The sequence below is a fragment of the Manis pentadactyla genome, chromosome 6 (genome assembly GCF_030020395.1).
Source record: "Manis pentadactyla isolate mManPen7 chromosome 6, mManPen7.hap1, whole genome shotgun sequence".
Classification (NCBI taxonomy): Eukaryota; Metazoa; Chordata; class Mammalia; order Pholidota; family Manidae; genus Manis; species Manis pentadactyla.
Genome location: NC_080024.1, coordinates 2,674,062 through 2,688,148, shown reverse-complemented (window position 1 = coordinate 2,688,148; position 14,087 = coordinate 2,674,062). Strand labels below are relative to the sequence as shown.

The 14,087-nt window shown below is 64.2% G+C and overlaps 1 protein-coding gene across 1 annotated transcript; it reads left to right on the top strand.

The window, feature by feature from the left end:
- The first annotated feature begins 1,059 nt into the window (after nucleotides 1-1,059).
- On the top strand, nucleotides 1,060-14,087 carry ERFE (erythroferrone). Its single transcript, XM_057504363.1, has 10 exons — nucleotides 1,060-1,210; nucleotides 5,172-5,233; nucleotides 5,899-6,501; nucleotides 8,712-8,834; nucleotides 9,832-9,934; nucleotides 11,135-11,379; nucleotides 11,458-11,566; nucleotides 11,654-11,744; nucleotides 12,584-12,662; nucleotides 13,840-14,087. Exons 1-10 carry the CDS (start codon nucleotides 1,060-1,062, stop codon nucleotides 13,936-13,938), a joined length of 1,665 nt encoding a protein of 554 aa, XP_057360346.1. The 3' UTR covers nucleotides 13,939-14,087.

The following is a 14,087-nucleotide window of genomic DNA, read 5'->3' as shown; positions in this document are numbered from 1 at the left end:
GAGGAAGGGCTGTGTCCACGTGTGCGCAGGCTGGCGGGAATTCTGCCAGGGCTGGAGAGGCTCCCAGGGCCGGCGGCAGTGGGCAGCCCGGAGCACACTCTGCCACCAGGTTGCAGGGGAGCAAATGCAGACTCCAGAAAGCCAGTGGGAGGGCTCCCAGGGGCTGGGGCCTTCACCAAATGGACCCAGCCACCACTACGGCCACCTGTGTGCCCCAGCAGGCAGGAGGGGGCCCACCAGACACTCAGCCATGCCTCTCACTGGCCAGACTCAACGCAAATTCATTCTGTGGGGGCAGACAGCAGGTGGGGAAGGGTGGACAGGTCACCAGGATGGGTGAATGAAAGCACATAAACATCCAAGAGACTCTCATGTAAAACAGACATTGATGTGCTAATCCACACAAGGAATGTCTGGAGTGACCACACCGCCCTCTCTCCTTACTGGGGAGACAAGGACTTACTAGGTTTGGGGCTACCGACTCCAAGGAAGGGGGATGGATCACCCTGGAGCATCGGAGAAGCCTCCCAAACCCTCAAGCCCACGGGGCTGAGCCCACCTGCCCAGCCCCAGATGCTCATGTCCACCAGGTGGGCACATATCGTCTCCCACGGATAATGCGGGGCAGGTGCGGCGACACCTCTACCAACAGGCCTAAGACTCCAGTGACCAAACAATGCCACTCAGGGCCCTCAGTAGCCAGACCTGGCAGAACACTTGGGCTCAGTTCTCCTTGGCTCCAGATGACCCAGGGCCCGTGGATGCTTCCAGCCTGTTCCACTGGACTTGGGTTTTCCAGTAGCTCCCAGAAAAGACCCTTTTATTAATGGAGCACCTTCCCTGTACTGGGCAGGAACAGTGATTGTTGGAATCAGACAGCTGATGCTCCCACGTAAATATTTGTAATTACAAAGGTTTGTCAGATGACAGTTCTCTGTCGTCCACGCAGACCACCACCCCCTTGGTTGGTCAACCAGTTGGCCCAGAGGAAAGTATGCTGGTGACTGGAAATCTGTCAGTGGCAGGAAGAGGACGGTCACAACAGCCTCCGCCAGGCTCATGCCCCTCATCTTTGACCCCAGAGCCACTCAGCCAGACGTGTGGCCGCTGTTGCTGAGTGTGACCCCGGGTGAGGCCCGCGTGGGCCAGCCGGGCAGGGAGCTGCTTACCAAGGACGTGGGCTACAGCGGAATCGAGGACGTCACCCCCTGTTTGGAACAAACACCTCTGGAGCCGAGTGACTTCACAGAGCTAGGAGTCTGTCCCCGGGTTCTTTAGGGCCAGGGGCTGGGCTTATTTTTATCATAATCACATTTAAGAATGGGATTCTTATCAAAATGGCCAACAGCCACTGATAACTTGCATTAAAGTGAGAGGTGAGTTGAAGACTAGTTTTTTAAACTAACCTATTGAAAACATGGAAACAATTAGCAGAAAATAACCCGAGAGAAGAAGTCCTTAACCCTTCCCCTGTCAGACCCGGTCCGGGAGGCACACGGCTTATTTCTGGCACTTGACCCTGGCTTGGCCCATAATGGAAACTGAGTAAAGTTCATTTAGTTGAACTGAATCTGTGGATTCCTCAGAGGGGCTGACGTCCACGAGGTTCTGTGACCCTGGGCCAGTTCCAGGATCTGAGCCTCAGTGTTCTCATCTGTGCAATAGGGACAGTCACACAGTTGGAGAGTGAGATGATGTCATGTGCTGGGAAAGCTCCAGTAAACAACAAAGGTGGCCTGCCTGGGCACCAGGAGGCCACACAGCAAGCTGACTTCAGGCTCCTGCTGTTTCCGGGGGCAAAGGGAGCTTTTATTCCCATGACTTCATCGGCAAAGTCCTTCCTTTGGAGGAGAGGAGGAGAGTGGGAATGGCTAGGCTGCATCAGCCCACCGGGGGGCCCGGGCTGAGGCCGTGACCTGAGGGCCCGGGCATGAGCATCAGGTTTCAGCCAGGCGTGAAGGCGCGTGGGGGAGGCTGCCCCGCGTTCCGCCTGGGTCCCTGCCTGTGGCCACTGCTCAGTACCCCCCCCCGGGATCCGCTGGCACCGCACCACTGCTGCCCCCACCCCGAGCCCGTGGGCTGCTGCTGGGGAAGGGGTGTCCGGGGCCATCAGAATCCTGTTTCTGGGGGTCCTTGTCCTGGGTGGTTCTTTGCTGGGCTCTGCCCTCACCTGAGGGGATGCCATTTTTTGCAGTGTGACCCCAGAAACACACAGGGATCCCCACATTTTGGGGTGTGACTCCAGAAACACACGGGCCCAGCCCTGCGAGCTCTCCTGCCCCGAGGACAGGCTTCCGTCACTCGGGGTAGTGTTACAGCGGGCTGGACCAGCACCAGAACCGATTCGATCTGGGCCCTCCGGCAGGCCCATGACATCACCAGGATGGTTCACTGTTTGGGAACACATGGCAGCAGCTCCTGTCCTCACTGCTGGCCTCTATGGGCTGGGCCCCCACCGTGGGGCAGGAATGATGTCACACGGACCCTTCAAGGACCACAGGCCCCAAATCGGGTCCCTCCGTCCCAGGTGTTGCCAAAGGAAACAGCGTGAGCTTCAAATTCCAGAGTTCAGGTTGGGCCAAAAGACGTCTGGGCCCGAAAACAGCCCCTCACACCTCTGTGGGCGGAATCCAGGCCAGCGACCCAGAGGCGGGGCTCGAGCAGCATGGCCCCCATGCTCAGGGGTCATCACTGGCCCCCTCCTCCTGGCCTCGGCCTCGGCTGCTCACACCTCCCGTATGAGTGGGTCTCAGACAAGGGCCCAGGTCAGTGGTTGTCATTATGCCCACGTTACAGACCAGCAAACTGAGTCTCGGATGAATGCCAAAGGCTCAGACGTGCCTCCTCCAAAGTCACATACAACCTTTGCTCTAGGTGGCCAAGCAAGAGCCAGGGTCGCTGAGCAGACCCGCTACTGGGTCAGTCCCGGCTCCCACCATGCTCTGCCATGGCCCCTGGAGCCCAGAGCATCTGTCTTCACACAGAGGCACGTGTCCATGACGTGGTGCTGATGGCCACTGTCAGGGACCCTCAGCACTTGGGCATCTAGAAGGCGAGCGGGCCTCACTCACCGGGAGGTACCCACCTGCTCGCGCACCAGGAGGCACCGTGAGCTCAGGCTGCCCCAGAGCAGGGCCAAGGGCACGCGCACCAAGCTGCTCTCTCAGGAAGACAAGCGGACTCCGGGGAGCACCAGGACCAGCTGGCCACCACCAGGTGTGGGGCAGAGCCCGGGCTTGAATGGGGTCCCCTTTTTCCTCCCACCACTCAGGCTGCCCCATGGCATTTCCCCACCCCACCCCCAAGAGGGGAAAACTCTGTGGACAGCCCCCCTGGGTTCAAGAGCGTCCTGCCTCGTGTGTTTCCCTGGGCTGCCCTCACAGCCAGACCCTGAGAGGAAGTCTACCCCTCCAGGAAACCTGTTTGTCTTGAGGAAAACTCAGGGCCACGTTTTCTTCAATTATGTTCAAGCTCATCACGTAGCTCCTATTTCTCACCATCTAGAACAGGAAGGACCACAAAGCACAAAACGTGTGTTTGTGAAGATGTGGCCCTGCCCACTGGGCAGGAGGGCCTGGCCCCGGCCCACAGCCCAGGCTGTCCCTGGACAAGACACCCCCTTGAGGGCTGACGAGTGGGGTCTGTGAGAAGCAGGGGGTCCTGGGGTGGCCATCCTTTTGCGGAAACATGGAGATGCCATTCACAGAGCTGCAGCTCCTGGGGATGGGAGCCCCTTGGTGCCGTTGGACTTCAGGGTTCAGCACATAAACCTCAGTGTCCTGTGGTCCCAGACAAAGGCTCCCTGAACAAAGGACGCTGAGCAAAGTTTTAACACTTAACACTTTGGCACATGCCCGGTACATGACACGGCATTGCAAAGGCCCACACACCCCATTTCTCAATGACTTTCCTTGTGGGGCCACCCGAGAAATCCTTAAGTCTTTACTACACCCTCTGTGGGATTGGGAGCAAATGTCCCTATTTGACACAAAACTGTTGAATATTTGCAAATGAAATAAATTCATATATTCTGTTGAGTACATATTAAGTAAGCCAGTGTTTCTCAACTGTCTTTTTGAAGACCTGCAATTTCTACAGAAAAGTCATTTTTTTCATTCCACTGATAATATGTATTTTTAAATGTTGGAAAGATAAAGACAGGACTCCTGTTTTGCAAACCTTATTTGCTTTTGAAAGACATCCTCCTAAAGTAAATCCATGGGACGTGCTGACCCCTGGGGAACAAATTCTCAGGGTATTATTTTCTTTAAACACCTCCACAAAAAATTCTATTACCGTCCCCACATCTTACAGGAAAAGAGGCAGAATCACAGGAACAACTGACTCCTAATACCAGGATTTTTCGGAACTGTGAATTTTTTCCTGTCTTCCCCATCCCATCCTACCTGTCTGACAGCAGGAAGCCAGCCAGTGGAACGTGCCTGTGAGCTGTGGACATCAGGTTGCCTCGCACAGGCAAGCGGCGGGCTGAGGATCACCCAGGCTGGGAGGGCACTGCCTGCTTTCAGTTTGGGTTGCCACCCTCTGAAATAAGACTGGGCGAGGCCTCCTCCTCTCAGGAGTGAAAACCTTCCCCTTGTGGGTGGCAAGCCCTTGGAAGGCACATTCCTCAACTATGCCTTCCCCCACTCCTGAACAAAACACACTGGGTACCCACCAGGTGCAGGCACCCCCCAGGGTGGGGCACAGAGAGCCTGGGGGACTGCCGTGGGGTGCCATTACCTGGGGACAGACAGGCAGTGGGCATGTAATAGAACACAGCAGCCCAGGGAGGGGGGCGGAGGCTGGCTCTCTCCAGGGAGGCCTGGAGTTCAGGCCTACAGGGGTTGGTCCACCTGCCCAGTGGGATACCCTGTGCTGACTTCAATGGGGAGCAGGCAGCCCCAGCACCCTGCTCGATGCCCCCAGCCCAGCCTCAGTGTGCCCTAGGCAGTGCAGGCTGGCTGCCTGGGGTTGAGGATTCACTGGAGGGCCCCCCAACCCTGGCCTCTATGGTGCGCCACAGGGGAGGGCAGTCCATCTCTGGGTTCAAGCCGGCCATGGAGCCATAGAGCCATGGAGAGAAGGCAGCCCTGGAAGGAAGGGGGCCCCGCTGGGAAAGAGGCGCCGGAGGCGGGCCTTGAGGGTTTCCCCCTCCTGTGCGTCTCCAGCCCCGGAGCTCTCCTGCGTGGCCAGAACGCGGAGGGTCCCTGGGAACCTGCGGGACAGAGAGGTAAAGCAATGCACTGCCCGCTGGGAGTGGGGAGGTGCCCCGACTCCTTGCAGGAGAAAAGGTTCAAGAGGGCCAAGGATCCAGGGCCGGGAACTGGGGATCAGGGGCACCCCACCTCTGGACAGCGAAAAGGGACGGACAGCGTAGCCGGGAGCCGCAGAGGAGACGCACTCGGCAGGAGGGGGCGCCCACGTCACCGCAGGCAAGTGCTCGCACAGCCCCCCTCCCGCCCCAACTTCCCCCTCCGGCTGCAGCGCCCCTTCCCTCCCTGATCCCCCAGGGCCCCCCCTGTCCCGCGCCCCTCCCGCCCCTCCCGCCCCGCGCCCCCCAGCGCCCCCTTCCCGCCCCTCCCGTCCCGCGCCCCTCCCTGTCCCGCGCCCCCCGGCGCCCCCCTCCCGCCCCTCCCGCCCCGCGCCCCCCCCCCGGCGCCCCTCCCGTCCCGCGCCCCCCCAGGGCCCCTCCCGCCCCGCGCCCCCCAGCGCCCCCTTCCCGCCCCCCCTGTCCCGCGCCCCCCCGGCGCCCCCCTCCCGCCCCTCCCGCCCCGCGCCCCCCCCAGCGCCCCTCCCGTCCCGCGGCCCCCCGGCGCCCCTCCCGTCCCGCGCCGCCCTAGCGCCCCCTCCCGCCCCGCGGCCCCCCGGCGCCCCTCCCGTCCCGCGCCCCCCCAGCGCCCCTCCCGCCCCGCGGCCCCCCGGCGCCCCTCCCGCCCCGCGGCCCCCCGGCGCCCCTCCCGCCCCTCCCGCCCCGCGCCCCCCCGGCGCCCCTCCCGCCCCGCGGCCCCCCGGCGCCCCTCCCGCCCCGCGCCCCCCCGGCGCCCCCCTCCCGCCCCGCGGCCCCCCGGTGCCCCCTCCCGTCCCGCGGCCCCCAAGCGCCCCTCCCGCCCCGCGGCCCCCCGGCGCCCCTCCCGTCCCGCGCCCCCCCGCGCCCCCCTCCCGCACCCCCGGTGCAGCGCGCGCCCGGGCCGGGAGGGGGCGCAGGGCCGTGACGCGCGGCCGCGGGCGAGGCGGGGGATTCAAGCGCGTTATAAGGCGCGGAGCCGGAGAGCGATTCCGAGACGCCGTGCTCGGAGCCCAGAGAGACCAGCCGTCCGCATGGCCTGCGCCCGCCGCCTGCTGCTAGTCTACGCGGGCCTGCTGGCAGTCGCCGCGGGTCTCGGCTCCCCGGAGCCCGGCGCGCCCGAGGGGAGCCGCGCAGGCGAGGAGCCACTGCCGGGGAACGAGCTGCCCGCCGGCCCCGGGGACAGCCGCGCGGGGCCGTCCGCCCGCCCGCCGGTAAGACGCCCCGGGCGGCCAGCGCGCTCCGGAGACCTCCGAGCCTCAGTTTCCCCACCCGGAGCCCGCACGGCCCCTGAGGTCCAGGGTGCACCGAGGGCGCTTGCGTCCGGGCAGGGGCGCGGTCTGACTTCGGGGGCTTTTTTCTAAAGTGCGGATAAAAACGCTTAGCTTGTGGGGCACCGGAGAAACCCAGGAGGTCTGGAAGCCGCCCCTCCGCGCCGCCGGGCGCTGTAGCCGCCGGGCGCTGTAACAGCCGGCCTTGACCTTGGCTTTGGGCCGTTCTTTGGCGTTAAAGCAAAGTTCTACTAGGCCTGGGAAATGCCTTTTCTTTTGGGACAGAGGAAGTTGAGAAATAAGTAAAATGTAAATAACTTGATTCTCCTGAAATCAGGAAGAGCACATTTGCAGAAGTGTGAGATTATTGAGACCCGCCACCTCTGTGTGTGGTTCCCTCTGAAAAGCAGAAAGTGCCTCCTGAGCTTGGGGAAGGGCGGGGTGCCCGACCCTCTAACGATGTGACTTCTGCTATGAGGAGGTGACCTTTAGCTCAGCTCTGTCCCTTCTTCCCGCGGGGCCCGGTGGGACTGGGGGCTTCAGAGGGGCCCTCAGGGTGGGTGGGGCCTTCCAGGCGGGGCGGGGGAGGGTGACTGAAGGCGGTTTGTGCTCCTTGCATCCTGAAGATGCTCCTGGGCAGCCCACAGGGCCTCAGCATCCCAGGCCAAGGGCACCTCCACTCAGGAGGGCAGGGCGGCAGCCAGGCCTGCAGGCTCCCTGGGACAGGCCCCCAGAGCCATCCTCAGCCACACCCTGCAGGGCAGGTGGCCAGATGTCTGGGGTTGACAGGACATGGGGTGGGGGGCGCTCAGGTGCTTCCTGGTGGGGTTCTGGTCTTGGAGCACCGGAGGCTCCCTGCGCCTTCCTGAGAGCCCCTCAAGGCTGCAGACCTCAGTGGCCAGGGCAGCTGCCCGACTGCAACCCACATGCCTCAGGGCTGTCTCCAGGTACCCCAGGCTGACGGGGCTCCATTGTTTCTGCACCCTCCAAACCAGACTGGGGTCTGAGTCCAGCCACAGGCCCCCAGTCCAGCTGGGAGGATCAGCCAGGCAACCGGGCTCTGTGAGGCAGGGAAGTGGGATGGGGTCCTGTGTCCATGGAGAGTACCCGTCGGGCAACGCCTGGCAGGGCCGCTGCCCAGCAAGACGGGGTGGGGCAGGGGCGCGCAGGCACTTAGGCCTTTCCCCGCCTGCCTTCAGGCTCCTCCCACACAGAAGCCCCCTTGTCCGCACCGCAGCACACCAGCTGCGGAAGGAAGGTCCCGGGGTCCCTGCAGAGCGGCCGGGAGACCACCAGGCCTGTCTCTGATGAAAGTGCCAGGCCAGCCCTAAACCCTGGGGTCCTTCCATCAGCCACCAGTGTGCCCATGACCTCATCTAAGCCCTCTTGGGCCGATTTCCTTCCCAGCTGGCGGACTTGCCTGGAGCCCCCCCGCCCCTCCCACTGCCCAATGGGCCAAAGGCCTCTCCCTGGAAGGTACGTCCTGAACTTTCCTCAGTGTCAGGACCAGTCAGGGTGCAGCACCCAGAGGATGGCTGTTTCTGGATCTGGCACTGAAATTGCTGGGGTCAGGCATCTCGGAGGTCCTGGGAAGACACGCAGTGTCACGTCCCCTTCAGGGGCCTTGAGTCATGACAGCTCCGTGCTGGCCCACCTGGTCCCCCAGCTGCTCTGGACTGTAAGCCGTGGCAGCCACGAGGGCTGACATCAGCCCCCCTGGGACCCCTGGCAGTGGAGTTTGCACGGGGCCTGCTCGTAGCTGGGGTCCCCCTTCATCACAGTCACCTCTTTCTGAGCACCTGGGGGCCAGCGGTTGGATCCTCCTGGGGACCGTGCAGCTGCTCTGGAGGGAGGCTGGCAGAGGCCTGGGGCCCGGCCCTGCTGGAGCCCACCCACCACGGAGCCCCGCGCCTGGTCTTCCTCCGCCCACGGGCCTGGCCCTCCCGGAGTCCAGGCCTTGTGAGGCCTATTCCCTAGGGGTCACGCTCAAGTGCCGGCAGGAGGCGGGCGGGGGCTGGGAGCTGTGCTGTCTTTGAGGGCACCGCGGTTGCTGGGGACAGAGGCCAGGGGTGCCGACGGCCAGCCCCCCACAGCGTTGTCTGCTCAGCGGGTGCCCGGGGAAGCGAGCCAGGCCCGTGGCTGCTGTGTTCCAGGAGCCTGCCGCAGAGCGCGCGCGCAGCATCGACCCCCACCGTGCCTGGATGCTCTTCATCAGGCAGAGCGACAAGGGCGCCAATGCCAAGAGGGGGAGCAGAGGCAAGGTCAAGAAGCTGGAGGTGAGTACAAGAGCCCCAGTGGGTGGGTGTGTGCGCACCGTGTGAGCCAGGCTTCTCCACCTGCTGGCCTTCCTGAACCCCCAGCCCACCACCTCAGCCACCTCATTTCCCTTCCTGCATTCTGGGGAAGGAGGCCTGGCCAGGGAGGGCAGTCAGGGTCCAAGCTGCAGGGGCGAGCAGCCGGGCTGGGGGGACAGTCTGGTTTTCAGTGGGGGTGGGGGCATGGGGCCCTGGCACCTGCAGGGTGCCCACTCTCAGCCTAGCCAGGGACTGGCACCTAGCCCTGATGTCTGACTCTTGCCTTGGGCCCCAGAAAGGGCTTTGTCCCCTGGGGTGGGGAGCTCTGGGTCACACTGTGCTGCCAAGTCTGGGGTCAGCCTTCGCTATCCACCCAGGGCCAGCCTCACCCTGCCCCAGATCTGACCCTGTGATGGAGGGCCAGGCCTCGAGCCTGAGCCAGGTGTACTGCAGGGCCGCGTCCCTGCCTGTCTCACTGTAGCCTCCCTGGGCCACCTGGCCCCGCCCCAAGCTAGGCTGGGTGCTCCCCTGCAGGGGACTTAATTTGCTCCTGTGTTGGGTTCCAACCCAGCCTGGTGTGGGTTCCCTGAGGGCCCCTGGGCCCAGTGCTGGGCCAGGCCCAAAGTGGGAACTCGCTGCTATTGGCTGACCCGTCTCGGAGGCCCGGAGTGTCCCCCCTCCCCGCTTTCCCTCGGTCCAGGAACCTCCCTCTGCATCCCCAGGCCCCGCCCCCGGGGGCCGCCCCGCCCCAGCCCCGGGCCTTCCGCACAGTCCAGTCCCCACGCTCGGCAGGCAGCTTTCAAAGCACAGAGTCCCGCTGCCATTCTCACTGCCTCCGCAGGCTCTCTGAGGCCCTGGATGCTGGCCTCCACCCTGAGGTCAAAGCAGGCGCCCCTCCTGCCTGCTCCTCGGTGCGGGGGGGCTCCCAGGGTTCCCAGGCTGGCCCTCGGATGTCCTCACTGCCAAGGTTCCCTTTCAGCTCGGCCTGCCCGGGCCTCCAGGGCCTCCTGGTCCCCAGGGTCCCCCCGGCCCTGCCATCCCAGCCGAGGTACTGCAGAAGGAGTTCCAGCTGCTGTTGAAAGGTAGGGGGTGTGCACCCCAAGCACATATGCCCCTCGTGTGCCCAGGGCTGGGGGTAGGCGACCCCAGAGGAACCGATATGAGCTGGACACCCCCTTGTCCGCCAGCACCCGAGGGGGCCTCTGCCCTGTGCCAGGCACACAGACCACCCAGATGACCAGGGTCAGGGGTGGGCAGGGTGTGGTGAGGCGCAGGCCTTACAGAGGAAGGCCGCCTGGTGTTGGACAGGTGCTCAGGGATCAGCTCCCACAGCCACCTGGGAGGCGAGTGAGCCTGGCAAAGGCCAGGTGCCCCGTATCCCCCAAGTGGGGTCTTGTCAGGGAGGGCAGGGCTCCTTGGATCCCCACGGCAACACCAGGGAGATCAAGGCTCAGCCCAGGTAACACCGGCCCCCTGAGCTCCCCACCCAGCCCAGCTTCCCCCGGCTCGCCTCTGCCCCCGCCCCTTCCCCAGCGGCTCTCAGCTGCTGGTCACAGGGCCCATGGGAGGCACCAGGAGGCTGCCCGAGTGGGCAGGGGGATGGGGGGTGGGGGCCACACGGGGGGAGCCCAGCCTGGATCTCGCAGTCACCTGTCCCGCACCCCGCTTTCCGGGCTGGGCAGCCAGGTGGAGGCTGCAGAGGGAGCAGGGCTGAGCCCAGCCGAGGCAAGCGGGGGTACCCAGGAGATGACCTTCCGTGGTGAGCAGCTTACTGCAGTTCATTTTACTATGACACAGTACAATAGAGTTTGGGCTTGTCCCTTCAACTCAATGCACATACCAGCTTCAGCAGCGGAAGAGCCTCCATGTATTTCCAGTATCCCTGCGATAAGTACTGAACTCCACCCAGCTGCCTCCCCCAAATGACCAGGGCCGCTTACGCGACTGCATTCGTTGATAGAATAGAAATGGAAATGGGAAAGCAGCAGCCTGGAGGCGGAAGTGTGGGCAGGTGGAGGGTGAGGCAGGAGAACACGGACACTGGGCGTGAGTCGGCCCCGGGGCTCCCCGGTAGCCAGAGTGTGAAGGGAAACGTGCGGCTGCAGGAACCGGAAGCAAAGTTTCTTCAGGCCCTGCAGGCCGAGAAGGGGTCTCCCGCGGTCCTGGAGGGCCTGCGCCCGGGGCAGCGCATTCCCTGACCGCGGTCGGTAACGGCCTCCGAGCGGGGCCCGGGTTCAGGGACTGGGTCCCAGGCGCGCGCGGCCAAGGCTCCTCTGTGCCAGGCGCGGTGCGGCAGCGCGAGCGCGCGGAGCCCGGGCCCTGCACGCGCGACCCCGCGGCAGCCGCGGCCCCCGCCGGCGAGGACGAGCTGGAGGCGGCGGGCGGCGCGCGCGTGCTGGCGTTGCTGGCCGCGCCCCGGGCCCAGGGCCCGCGGGCGCCGCGCGTCGAGGCTGCCTTCCACTGCCGCCTGCGCCGGGACGCGTGGGTGGAGCGGCGCGCGCTGCGCGAGCTCGGCGGCTACTACCTGGTGAGTCCGGGCCGGGAGGGCAGGGGCGGCCGGGGCGGGTGCCCCCAGGGCCGGGATAACCATCCGTGCGCCCTGCAGCCCGACGCCGAGGGCGCCTTCCGTCGCGGGCCGGGCCTGAACCTGACCAGTGGCCAGTACGCGGCGCCCGTCTCCGGCTTCTACGCGCTCGCCGCCACGCTGCACGTGGGTGAGGCCCGGCGACGGGGTGGGGCGGGGGCGCCCACGCCGCCCTCGGCGCCCGCCGCCCGTGACCGCTGCCCCTGCCGCCCCGCAGCGCTAGCCGAGCAGCCGAGACGCGGGCCGCCGCGCCCCCGGGACCGCCTGCGCCTGCTCGTCTGCATCCAGTCCCGGTGCCAGAGCAACGCGTGAGTGCATGCGGGGCGGGAGGGCTGGCCGCCGCCCTTCCCGCTTCCCGCGGGGCTTGGAAGGCCCGTCCCTACATCCCCAGCGCCACTGCGGCCCCTCCTTCCTGGTCTCCGCGTCTGCCTCTGCCCCCACCAGGCCTTCCCTTCCCAGCGGCAGGAGCTCCCTGTGCGCACTGCCCTGCTCCCTCCTGGGACCTGGGAGCAGGGCAGCCCGCAGCCTCCTGGTCCCCTGCCCCCCTAGGGACCGACTCGCACGCAGAGGCACCAGCTCAAAGGCCCCTCCTGACCGCCCTGTGCGGCTGCTTTCCGTCCCTCTGGCCTGTGAGCCCTGCTCACCACAGTCGGCTCCCTGACCTGAGCGTGTCCATCTTCCCGTGGCACTGGTGGTCCGGGAGGGCAGACGCTGCTCCCTGTGTCCCCAGCACCCACAACAGAACCCACGCACAGAGCAGGTGCTCCCAGTAGTTGTAGAAAGCATAAACGAATTAAGTTTAAAACTTCTTACTCTGGTTTTGAAAGCCCTCCATGGACTGGCCCGCCCCCAGTAATGCATTGGTGCTGCCATGCCCACCGCAGCTGCAGTGCGCTCGCCCATGTCCTGTTCCCAGCACAGCCGCGACTTTGCTGCCCCTGGCCGTTTGCAGCATACCTTTGGCCCTGTAGTGACGATCCTTACTCCTGCTGGGGACCCAGTTCAGATGCCTCCTCCACCAGCGGACCCAGCCAAGACATCCGTTCCCAACACACTTTGCTGGGCCCAGTGTCAGTCGGTGGGGTGATTGAGAGCACATTGTGGGTGAAGTAGGGAGGGGCTGACCCTCCTTCTGTTGTGGCCGCAGCTCCCTGGAGGCTGTCGTGGGCCTGGAGAACAGCAGCGAGCTCTTCACCATCTCTGTAAATGGTGTTCTGTACCTGCAGGTGCGTGGAGCAGATAGCATGGGGGTGCACGGCCTGGGCCTGGCCACGGGGTGACCAGTCAAGGAGGGGTGCTGGGGTGTGTTTGGGATCTCTGGGAGCAGTACCCTGAGACTCCAGGTCCGGGAGAGGTTCAGGGCCTGCTTGCCGGAGTGCTCGCACTAGTCTAGGTAGAGCCAGGCCAGGTCCCCTTCCCTCGTGCCCCACCGGTCCCCATGACTGCTCACCCTCCTCTGCAGTCCCTCTGCCCCTCCATCACACTCTGGGACCCCTAAGTGTCCCACACGGGGGACTGGTGCCCCCAGCCAGAACAGGCCCTCCACACCTCAGGCTGACCTCATGCCACCCAGGCCCAGTGTCCTTGGGAAGCAGGAGACAGTCATTTCCTACACAAAACCCTAAGTGGCAGTTTCTCTCTGGCACTTGTGGCAATTTGGGAAAGTGGCTGAGAAATGACACAAAGGTGGGGTTTATTAAGACAGAATTGAAGTGCAGATGTGAATAACAGGTCACAACAGCACTTACTGTGCCAGGTCCTGGTCTAGGGGCTTTACATAAATTACCCATTTTACTGTCACAGTGCTTCGAGGTTGCTCCTATTACCCCCTGCTTACAAACAGGGGAACTAAGACAGAAAGGTTCAGTAACTTGCCTAAGCTCACAGCAAACCAGGATTGGAGGCCAGGCTGGCTCCAGTCGGCTGTGGTTGCTGAAAGGCATTTAGAGGCGTGGACCCAGGTACTGCTGGGTGAACTCAGGTGGAACACGGTCCACCTGGGGTCCTAAGATGTGGCAACTTAGGTGGGCCCCCAGTTCTGCATTTCTGAGAGTTCCCAGGGGATGTGACACTGCTGGTACATGGACCACCTTTGGAGCAGCCAGGCCAAAGTCCAAGTCTCATGAGGCTGTGCAAAACGAGCGAGGCAGTGGCCAGGCCAGGGAAACTCCTCTCTGGCTGGCACACGTGAACTCTAAGGAGCCCATTGGCACAAGGAGTTAGGGGAGTCACTAGGGGTCATAGAGGCACGGGGTTAGAGGGCAAGGCCTGCCAAGCCCTGGTCCGGGACCCTAGGTGGGGCCAAATGGGCCCGGTAAGTGTGGTGAGCTGCCTGTGGGATCTGGGACGCCCCTGCAGGCCTGCAGTATCCAGGCTGACTCTGAACCCCGGCTTCCCCTGCAGAATGGGCAGTATGCCTCTGTCTTCCTGGACAATGCCAGCGGCTCCTCCCTCTCAGTGTGCAGTGGCTCCCACTTCAGTGCTGTCCTCCTTGGCGTGTGAACAGCCACCCCAGGCCCTTCCTCTTGCCCAGCAAACGGGAGCTGGAGTTTCAATCAATCTTGGCAGTGTTGGAGCAGCCGAGGCCCCACACAGGAGGAAGCTCCCTGGAGCTGCCCAAATGGCCACCCGCAGCCCAGATGGCCACTGCC

Bases quoted from the DNA above. Each gene is read 5' to 3' on its own strand.
- ERFE (XM_057504363.1), top strand. From the start codon at position 1,060: ATGCCCCTCATCTTTGACCCCAGAGCCACTCAGCCAGACGTGTGGCCG. The intron at 11,380-11,457 runs GTGAGTCCGGGC...TGCGCCCTGCAG, and splicing joins AGCTCGGCGGCTACTACCTG to CCCGACGCCGAGGGCGCCTT. The intron at 11,745-12,583 runs GTGAGTGCATGC...TTGTGGCCGCAG, and splicing joins TCCCGGTGCCAGAGCAACGC to CTCCCTGGAGGCTGTCGTGG.